The sequence below is a fragment of the Cebus imitator genome, unplaced genomic scaffold (genome assembly GCF_001604975.1).
Source record: "Cebus imitator isolate Cc_AM_T3 unplaced genomic scaffold, Cebus_imitator-1.0 Scaffold340, whole genome shotgun sequence".
In the NCBI taxonomy this organism is placed as follows: Eukaryota; Metazoa; Chordata; class Mammalia; order Primates; family Cebidae; genus Cebus; species Cebus imitator.
Window position 1 is genome coordinate 1784236 of NW_016107655.1, and position 11493 is coordinate 1795728.

Below are 11493 nucleotides of genomic sequence, written 5' to 3' on the forward strand. Positions count from 1 at the left end.
TTTTTACAGGCAGCATTTATGAGTATCCACAGGCACTTGGAAAGGTATGCTCGCCATTTCAGGGTAGATATGTAATTAAATATGCTATTTAAGTCTATATCCTTCCTTGTTTTCTCTCTTTTTCACCTGTCATACAGTAAAATATGGGAATTAAAGTCTCCTAGAAGTAATGTTTCTGTTGATTCCCATTTATATCTCTGTTGTTTTTATTTTATGAATGCTGCTGCTATATTTGGTACATACATATTTTATCTTCAATGTTAACAGCACTCTTTATTTAGAGTGCTCTTCTTTTTCTAACTTAATGCCTTTTGATTTAAATTTAACTTGTGCGATAGTAAAACTGTACCCCCCTCTTTTCTTTTTGTTTACATTTACTTAGTACATATCTTTGCCCACCCTTTTTGTTTTTCTCAAAAGTTCTGAATCACTTTGTTCTAGGTATATCTTTTGTTTAAAAGTATAGTTGAGACCAGGTGCGGTGGCTCACGCCTATAATTCCAGCACTTTGGGAAGATGAGGTGGGCGAATCACAAGGTCAGAAATTCAAGACCAGCCGGCCAGCATGGTGAAACCCTTTCTCTACTAAAAATATAAAAATTAGCCAGGCATGGTGGTGGCACCTGTAGTCCCAGCTACTTGGGAGGCTGAGGCAGGAGAATTGCTTGAATGTGGGTTCAGGGCTTTCAGTGAGCCAAGATCATGCCACTGCACTCTAGCATGGGTGACAGAGTAAGACACTGTCTCAAAAAACAAAAAGTATAGTTGTGTTTTATGATTTAATGCAAAAGTATTTTCCTCTTAGTATAAAAGTTTAGTTTACTTACATTTATTGATAAAATCATTTTCTACTTTTTTAAAATTTAGTTTTTATTTTTTTTAGAGGCAGGGTCTCATTCTGTTACCCAGGCTCGGGTGTGGTGACTCAATCATACCTCACTCTAGTCTCAAACTCCTGGACTCCAAGGGTCCTATGGCTTCTGTCTGTCAGGCAGCTAGGACTACAGCTGTGTGCCACCATGCCCAACTAATTAATTTTTATTTTGTAGAGATGTGGTCTCACTATGGTACCCAGACTGGCCTTCAACTCCTGGCCTCAACCTATCCTTCTGCCTCAGCCTCCCGAAGTGCTAAGATTACAGGTGTAATCCACCACACCCGGCCTCTACTTTTTAAAACAGCCATCATATAATGTTCAATTAAGGGCTGGGCCAATATGAATTTTGGAAATAACTTTTAAATTCATTTTCTTTCTCCCAAAGTATTCATTACTCCCATTTAACATTTGCATTTCTGGCTGAAAACCAGAGAAATAATTACTGTATACTGAAAAAAGAAGAAATCATCCATATGGCACACTGAAGGATGTAATGCTTAGATAAGAACTACTCAATAGTACCCCACAATTCAGTATTAAATATTCCCTTTTACAGTGGCAAAGCCATTATGCCTGTATTCTTAGGAGTCGGCCAGGCATCCAACTATAGTACTCTCCCTTCTGCCACGTTGAGCCATCACACAGATAAAGCACATAGCTTAATCCATAAATATAATAAAGGCACCCAATCAAATTCTAATTTGAATGCTCTCTAAGAAAACAAAAAGATATACCAACACAGTGGATGCATTAAAAATATCACATACCTTGCTCCAAGGAGGTTTGCTAGGAATGTTAAAGACTCTTTTTCTGCTCCAGCACATTGGCTAAATGATATAACACAATCCTCTAAAGGAGTCATTCCTGTCATTACTGGGACTGGTGTGAAGAGAGGATTCGACTCTGGATCAAACAAAGTCTGATAGTCTATGCAAGTAACCTTTTGAAAACAAGAGAAACAGTAAAGCCAATGTGAAATATGCAACCAGTCATTAACACTAATTCAGTTACAGAAGCAATACTTTAGTTTTTATAAGAAGAAATTTTACTTTAATATAAACTTGTATATGCTCATTCTCAATACATTTCATATCATAATGTTAAAATTTACATATATATACACACATATACATAAACTGACTGACTATATTAGGCTATTAAAATAGTAATATCATTGGAGTTATTGAATGTTGCTTTAAATTTCATTCCTTCCAATGTATTAGTTTATATATATATTTTTAAGTTTATACTATTTTTCTCATAATTCTTGGAACCTTAAAAAAAAAAATCCAGTGAAATTACCAGTGATGCTTTGGTTGTGAGAAAACAAGACTAACAGTGTGAGATGACCCTAGAGAGACCTCCTAAGAAGGAATGTTGCTGCTGTGGCCTCTGGGAAATAGGAACCTCTACTATAGCAGGATTAGGCCCAGGAAGCTTGCACATTTTATTTTAGAATTTCCCTTGCTAAAAGCAAAATCAAGAGTGTTGTAATTCAAACACTGACTTACTATAACTGAACTGCCTGTGAAATCAACATTAACCTTCTTGGCATTCAGATATCCTTCAATACCATATTTCAACTGCTAGTGTTTTCTTACCAGCCACGTATTTGTAACGACTTCTCCCACGGTAGCTTCTACCTTACACCCCAGCAAAGGAACCACGGCATAATCAGCAATAGTTCTGCTTGGAAGGGACATGATTTTCCCAGCATTTTCTTTTATGATGTTTGCAATGTTAGTTTCATTTTCAGTACTAAAACCCAAAACGAGGAAACTCTTTTGGCTAAATAAGCCTTCTTCAGTAACTGTAGAATCATCAGGGAAGCAATGACTGACAGAAGACTGGTTTTCTTCTTGCAAAATGTGAGTAGAATCATTCAACGGCTCAACATGAGTAGAATCATTAAAGGGCCTAACTTCAGACTTCTCAGCTTCAGACTTCTTACCCTCAACTGAAAGAGAAAAGTAAATGTTTTCTAACAAACAATTACCTTTAGTTAAAGTTTACTTCCTAGCAAGGATATTAATGTAACATGGAATCTAAGAATTTTGACTATACTTACAAAACTAAGGCTTATGTGTACCCAGTAAAGAGATATGGATTCACCCTGTCTTCGGGGTACCAAGAGTGATCATGTTAGTTCTAGGTATTCTTAGTATAATAGAAACTTGAATTAGTTTAAAATTATATACCTCCAATAGGACTGTCTTAGTTCCAAAAGTGGTTTAGATGATTCAACATACAATTAAGAAAATGCCATTATGGAGAAAATTAACAGTTCTAAATGGTATAACTGTCAAGCCCTTAACATGGAAATAACTATAAGGAAGTGGCTGGCAAATCCTGAAATATTTATTGTCTCCCCTTTTGGAGAAAAAGTTGGCTATGCTATGCAATTCCAACAAGGCTGGAAGCTATTCAACAATTCATTCTTTCATTTACATAAGCCCTGTAACTAAGTGCTTTACATGCATGTGATGCTCACATAATACTAACTGTGAGGTTGATAATATCAGTACATCCCTTTTCTACAAAAGGAGTCTCAGGCTTGAAGAGGTTATGTAACTTGCTAAGGTCACACAGGTAAGTGGCAGAAATGAGGTATGAACCAAAGTCTGTCTGACTCCAGAGTTCATAACACCACGTTACAGTGCCATCTTCTTACTTCTATCCTCAACTGCAATAGACATTGGCATTTTCATTTGTAAGTAAATTATTGTGATAACACACTAGGAACTTATGACTCCTACTAAACATAAAGTATTAAAATTGTTCTTATTCACACTAAGGAAGCATAGTGTTGTCTAGGGAGTTTACTGATCACTAAGTGAGGAGAGGTGGGTTCTAGTTTTATAGTCTCCTTGACTCTTGGTTTCATATCATAAGGAATAAAGGATAATAGTGTATTTACAATTTATAGATATACTCATGAGAATGAATAAGCTTAGATGGAAATAAAGGTATTGCAACACTGTAAAACATTCTGGAAAGTTTGTTTTTTAACAGTTTTGTTAAAATGCAGTTTGTTTTATAAGTAAAAACCTTTCTATTTTTTGCAAGTACAACTATTATGCAGTCACATCTAGGAAAAAAAAATAACTTTGTTCAATGTCTATATATTGTTGGTAAGATGGGAAGGAGGAAGAAATCCAGAATTTTAGACTACTACTACAAAAACAAAGTAGAAACACTAAGTTCTTATAAACCATTAGTAAAACTCAAGTTGTTAAGAGACTCATAATAAACATGTTCTGCAGCAGTTCTTTCCATTTATTTTAGTAGTAGCATATCTTTTCAAACAGATCTCACCCAAACAAATCATTCAAAAAGCTCCCCTAAATCAAAAGCAATTTTAAGAATTAACTATAAAATATTATAGCCTTCTAAGATGCTTGGTGATCCACTGAGATTTACTATCATTTCGTCCTTATAAAGTCAGTAAACCACTAACTGCCTTAGAAAGGAAGGTTTAAGAAACTAATCACCTGCCCTATACCAAGTACTATTGGCTGAAGGATAATACATAAAATTGCTGGCTGGGTACGGTGGCTCATACCTATAATCATAACACATTGGGAGGCTAAGGCAGGAGGATAACATGAGGCCAGGAGTTTGAGATCAGCCTGGCCAACATGGTGAAACCCCGTCTCTACTAAAAATACAAAAATTAGCTGGGTGTGGTGGTGCACGCCCATACACCCAGCTACTCAGGAGGCTGAGGCAGGAGAATCGCTTGAACCCAGGAGGTGGGGCTTGCAGTGAGCCAAGATTGTACCACTGCACTCCAGCCTGTAAAGGAATGACAGAATAACATCTGACTTCCTATCCAGCAGTCAGGGAAATAGATGACAATGAAATACTATCTCTTTTGTACAAAAGGAGTCTCTGTGCTTAAACAAAGTAAACATCTAGAATTATATACCCAGCTCAAGAATCTTCAGAGAAACTAAAGGGGTTTCTAAAAGGATATTTTAGGAAGAAAGAAAATGATTCCAGAAGAGAGGTCTCAGATGTAAAAACAATTGAGAGCAAAGAAAGTTAAACATGTTAGTAAATGAAACAGATATTTACCCTATAAAAGGATAATAATGCCTAATTGTGAAATTTTAAAAGATAATGAAAATACTAGACAAAATCACATAAGCTGAGTATGTTGATGAGTAGGGAGAGGAAGCAGGGCTAGTTGTGATCATTAAAGTATTCTAGGCCCGGTGCGGTGGCTCACGCCTATAATCCTAGCTCTTTGGGAGGCCAAGGCAGGTGGATCACCTGAGGTTGGGAGTTTTAGACTAGCCTGACCAACGTGGAGAAACCCCATCTCTGCTAAAAATACAAAATTAGCCGGGTGTGGTGGCGTATGCCTGTAATCCCAGCTACTTAGGAGGCTGAAGCAGGAGAATTGCTTGAATCCAGGAGGTGGAGATTGCAGTGGGCCGAGATCGCACCACTGTACTCCAGCCTGGGCAACGACAGCAAAACACCACCTCAAAAAAAAAAAAAAGTATTCTAAGGTTCTTGTTTTATTCAAGAAGTAGATTAAAATTCTGATTAACTTTAGATTTTAAGTTATGATACACATTAAATTTATTGAAATTAATATTTTTGGCTATATATTTCATAAAGTCTTTTCATAATAAAAAAGAAGCAATGCTGTTTATAATGCTTCACTGGCAATTTACCTCACTACAAGATTTAAGAGTACAGGCTGAGGTGGTAGTCCACAGTGCAGTGTTTCATGCATTAAAGACCACAATAATCCAGTAAGAGGCATTTGTTACAAGGTTTTAATAAAAGGCTCATGCTACTACAAACACACAAATCAATCAATGCCTGTATATATAACAAATCAAAATAGAGCTAATTAGCTGAAGAGAGGAGAGATGGTTAAAGGGTTCAGGGCCCTATTGTCTTACCTGCTCCGAAAAAAAGTTATAAGCAACATTTTAAGGAAAGAAAAAGGTTACTTTAACTCAAAATCTAGAAAACTTGGCAGAGATCACACATATATGTATTAGGCTACTAAAATATTTCTTACTAACTAAATACTAACCAAATATTTCTTACCTACTGTAGAGCTATCATTTTCATATTGAGAGAGCAGATCTTCATCAGCTTGCTCATGCTTTTCACTAGGAGTAAAGTCTTTCTTAGAGAAGCTGCTGTTCTTCTTTATTAAAACAGCTGCTTTACTTTCAGGCGGATCTGAAACTGGAATTTCCACTGGCTGGTAATTAGCATGGATATATGGTTCTTCAGAAAGTATATAACCTTTACTGAAACACTCTAGCAACCACTTTGCTCCCACTACATGAGGCCTACAAAAATAGCACATAGTTATGTATTACTGCAAGCTATAAAGACCATCATCCCACTTGTCATGCAGTTTCCATAACTGCATGAATATGCAATTTTAAGAAACATTACATAGTAGAAATTGCTTTGAATTAAAAAATGAAAAAAAACCTGTGGGCTGATTTATTCCAAAACTGCTTCAATTCATCATCATAATCTCCCACAATAACATGAGTCACATCTTCATTAAGCTGGTTAAAACGAACTCCACCTCCACTGTTAATAAGTCTTCTCAGTTTATCTAGCTTTCTGCCACTAAAACCGCAAAGAAATATCTGCAAGAAAGAAAATATTTAAGGTATTTAACATGCTTTCTCTCAATAGAAAAAAACTAAAATATCTAAATTCATTGTGTATAAACAACTTGTATACATTTAAGATTCATGAATAAATGCATTCTAAAACTTTTCATTTTTTAACAGTTCTGCAACTTTGATTTTTTTTTAAGACAGGGTTTCACCATGTTGGTCAGGCTGGTCTTGAACTCCTGACCTCAGGTGATCTGCCCGCCTTGGCCTCCAAAGTCCTTGGATTACAGGCATGAGCCATCACTCCCAGCCACAACTTTGATTTTTTAATCACTTTTTACAATCTCATACAGCATTATTATCTTTCACAGTGGATACCTGATAAGTATTTTGAGGCCATAAATAAAATGGAAGCCAGATTCCAACATCTTCTAAATATTAGTGCATACCAATTTTTAAAATGCAGGTAACTTCTTTAACTGTGAAAGTCTCACTACCTGTAAAGTTTAAAGTAATTATAATAGTAAACTTTAGGCTGGGTGCGGTGGCTCACACCTGTAATCCTAGCACTTTGGGAGGAACAGGCAAGCAGAATGCCTGAGCTCAGGAGTTTGAGACCAGCCTGGGCAACTGGGCAACATGGCAAAACCCCACCTCTACTAAAAATATAAAAAAATTAGCTGGGTGTGGTAGCATGCACCTACAGTCCCAGATACTCGAGAGGCTGAGACAGGAGAACTGAACCTGGGAGGCAGAGGTTGCAGTGAGCCAAGATCGAGCCACAGCACTTCAGCCTGGGCGACAGACCAAGACTCTGTCTCCAAAAAAAAAAAAAAAAAGTAAACTGTAGTTAACTGTCTGATATCAGAACACCTGGGCTTAAATTGTGGGGTTTTTTTTTTTTTTTGGGCGGGTGTTTCAGCTGCCAATGATTAACAATACGACAACAGGCAAGTTGCTTAAGCTCTTTAAACCAATTTTCTTAACTATAAATTCATGTCACCTCATTCACAGAGTTGCTTGAACAAAAAAATACATATGTCAAAGACCTGAACACAATGCTCTGAGAATAACGTGTATGCAATAATTTATTTTTAACCATGAGGATGCATATATTTAAGCCAATTTAATCAATATAAAAATCTTTTTACCTCTATTTTACATAAGGTGCCCTTAAAAAAATTTTAAGCATGACAAATCTATTCCAAACTGCATTTACACCGCAAATTAAATCACCCCCATTACTAGAATATATTTTAACAAATATTTGGAATCATATATTTCCTATACATAAGAAACAATTAAAAGTCAGATCTGGAATGAATAGAGTCTAGCTAGGACAAAAGATCATACAAAACATCTCTAGGCCAGGTGTGGTGGCTCATGCCTGTAATCCCAGCACTTTGGGAGGCTGAGGTGGGTAGACCACTTGAGGTCAGGAGCTCAAGACCAGCCTGGCCAATATGGTGGAACCCCATTTCTACTAAAACTACAAAAATTAGCTAGGCATGGTGGCACACACCTGCAATCCCAGCTACTTTAGGAGGCTGAGACAGGAGAATCACTTAAACCTAAGAAGTCATGAGCAGTGAGCTGAGGTAATGCCACTGCACTCCAGCCTGGGTGACAGAGAGTCTCCATCTCAAAACAAAAACAAAAAAATCCACCTTTTGTTTAGCCAGTAAGTTGGTAAGTTTAAAAAAAAAAAAAACAAAAAAAAACGGTTAAGGTAATTTGCCCAATTTCTCTTAACAATAAGGTAGGGTTACATTTTTGCTACTCTGTGAAAACTAATGCAGAGCCAAGTCATTGTACAAATAGGAATACGTTAAGTATTCCAATCTAAGACAGCTGAAAAAGCATAGCATATGATGTTTCCATCAATAAACTTACAAGACAGTTATTCACATACTAAAAAATTAAAATAACCCACTAAATACCAAACACAGCAGTGGCTAAAATGGTGAGGAATACGGACTTTGGAGTAGATGACTGGTTACTTAATGTCTCTCTGTGTGATTCTGAACAAGAATTTTAACTGAGTCTTACCCTCAAGATAATATCCACTTTAGAGTTATTTGTGGGAATTAAACGAGATTATAAATAACATATTAACATACATAAAATTATTAGGATGGTGCCTAATACACTGTAAACACTTAAATGATAGTTATTAATAAAAGTCCAAACCTGGGAAACACAGTAAGACCTTGTCTCTACAAAAAAATTTAAAAATTAGCCAGGTGTGGTGGCACATGCCTGTAGTCCTAACTGCTTGGGAGACTGAGAGATGGCTGATGCCCAGGAGTTCAAGGTTACAGTAAGCTATGATTGTGCCACTGCATTCCAGCCTGGGCGACAGAGTGAGACCCTATTTCAAATAAATAAATAAATCCAATAAGCCATTCAGAAACTAAGTGCTCTCAAAACATAATAGATGGAAAGATTAATGTAGTTAGGAGTGTTCAGGGAAGAATTAAAAACTGAAATGAACGTCTAAAAGATAACAGAGGAAGATGACTCACAGAGTAACTCTCACAGTCAAAGGAGGACATGTCTAGTAAGTACATCTACTTAGCTAGAGAGGAGGGTTTACATAGACAGTAAGGAGCAAGCCCAACTCTGAAGAATCTTCAGTCAGGCTAGGAAATGCTAATGTATATCATCACTTACAGCATGCATTACATAATAAAGACGTACCCGACAACCATCTAATAAATCTTCAGGTGCTTGAAATACACTGACATCCAGATTTTCCAGATTTTCAAGGGTAGCCTCCAGTTTGCTGTTAAGTGAATTACATATCGATTCACTTATGCAACTTGCATTTATGTTGGAAATATTGCTGACATCTGAAAGAGTACGACCTACATATTTTGAAAACGTGTATAAATTTATGGGAGACAAAATAATCGTGATTACATATTGTTTCTGGATTAACTTTTCTTACAAATAAAGGGCAACAAATAACTTCCAAAGTAAGATGCAGGGATGTTTACTGAAATCTTAGTGGAAAAGTATAAAAAGGGAAAATGAAATTAATTAGGCCTCATATCTTATTTAAATGAAAACAAGACACATTTTCTTAATAGTGTCTTGTTTCCCATAAAAATCTGAATTTGCTGACTTTAAGGTCCAAGAAGCTCACATATAAAAAGATTTTTAACATTTTGCCAACACGACACCACAAAATAGAACCTGTTTTAATTTTTATACAAATACAGATGATCTATAGCAACAGCGGCAAAATCATAAACTAAGGAAACGTATTAAAATATGCATATCAGTAAATTTTATCTTAAGCCTCTATCCACTATTGTTCTTAATCTCTTTGATCATCTTTTGCATGACATCAGGGTATAACAGAAAGCAATCATTCATTCTAAAAAAAAATTAGGAGCAGTTCAGTACTAACTTTTTATACAATTTGACTATTAGACAATGATGCCTAGAAGCATAACAAACAAAAAAGAAAAATTCCCTATCTCAGTGATCCTATTAATATACTGATTATTACACAGAAACGATTGTCTTTAGAATGATTATTTTAATTTCAATGAGACTCACTATCAATTGTGTTCATCTGGCCGGTAGGAGTTGAAGAATTGGGCATAGTCTTTGCTTCTGGTCTAGGTTCTGTCTTGTACATGGATTCATCCTGACAAAAACCTTTTTCAACACTGTCAAAAAACCACTGCGTGGTCACACAGTGTACATTCCATCTCTTGGCACATTCATATTTCTGACCTGTAGCGTTCATTAAGAAACAAAGAGAGAAAATGGGAGAAACAGAGAAATGAAAACCATTAAAATCTATCTTTGCAGAAGTATTCAGATTATAACAGGTTACTTAATTTTTGTTTGTTTTTGAGACAGAGTCTTGCTCTGTTGCCCAAGCTGGAGTGCAGTGGCACAATCTCCGCTCACTGCAACTTCTGCCTCCTGGATTCAAGAGATTCTCCTGCCTCAGCCTCCTGAGTAGTTGGGATTACAGGCATGTGTCACCACTCCCAGCTATTTTTTTTTTATATTTTAAGAAAAAAAAGGTTTCAGCGTGTTGGCCTGGCTAGTCTAAAACTTGACCTTGTGATCTGCCCACCTCAGCCTCCCAAAGTGCTAGGATTACAGGCATTAAGCAACAGCTCCCAGGTTCCAGCTGTAACAGGTTATTTTAAAAAACTTATCAAGCAAATTGAAGTTACCAGCACTTAGTCTTAAACAGTATGCTACACAGTTTATTGCAAAGTAGTAGTTTAGTTTATTGCCTAATTAAATTTTCTATGTGTTGTATAAATACGCATGCCATGTGAGGGGGTTTATCTTTTATACAAACTGCAGAAAGACAGGAGCAACTGTGGGATAACAATTAATATTGGACTTTGGTTTGAATTTAGGCTCCATCACTTAATTCTTTTAAATCAGCTTGTATAATGTGAAAATTGTAAATGTGTGTAATACTATAATAAATCCCAATTTTGAACACTGGGATTCCAATGTCAACAGGCTTCTACTTAAAGTCCAGGAGAGATATGCCAAAAGATAAATTATGTTAAAAATGTATCTTTTTATTACCTTAAAAGCCTTTAACACAATGTATTTTGAAGCAGTATCACAGAGAAACTGAAGTCTGTATGTCACATGAAAGGTTTTCTGGCATTCTTGATAATCAACAGTGAACTGCCTTCAGATTCACAAAAAGAACGGCAGTATCAACTCTACTCACAATCATCCTATCACAACTGGCCATACCCAATTTCTGACTTAAGGACAATTACCATTTAACCTTAATTACTTTTCAGTCTAGAAAGCTTAGTAAAACATAGTACACATATAAAGAACAATAACAAAAACATTAACAAAACTCATCTTTTATCAATTTGGGTGCATTTTAAGAATGCTGATAAAAAGTTATCCAGAATAATGTTACGGAACACCAAATTTAAAAACAATTTTAAAGAATTTTTCTTGGTTAGTAATGTCTTTTTCTTTTTTTTTTTTTTTTTTTTTTTT

At 35.9% G+C, this 11493-nt stretch overlaps 1 protein-coding gene across 8 annotated transcripts in view; it reads right to left on the reverse strand.

The window, feature by feature from the left end:
- TOPBP1 (DNA topoisomerase II binding protein 1) overlaps positions 1–11493 on the reverse strand; it is a 74700-nt gene that overhangs the window by 42969 nt on the left and 20238 nt on the right. For 7 of the 8 annotated variants that reach the window (XM_017505710.2, XM_037730348.1, XM_017505714.2 and 4 more), the window contains 6 exons: positions 10051–10230; positions 9184–9350; positions 6347–6510; positions 5948–6198; positions 2479–2834; positions 1645–1817 (listed from right to left, as the gene is read on the reverse strand). In XM_017505710.2, coding sequence (XP_017361199.1) covers positions 1645–1817; positions 2479–2834; positions 5948–6198; positions 6347–6510; positions 9184–9350; positions 10051–10230 — 1291 coding nt within the window. The remainder of the gene's footprint in view (positions 1–1644; positions 1818–2478; positions 2835–5947; positions 6199–6346; positions 6511–9183; positions 9351–10050; positions 10231–11493) is intronic. The other variant, XM_037730350.1, reaches the window with a different exon arrangement.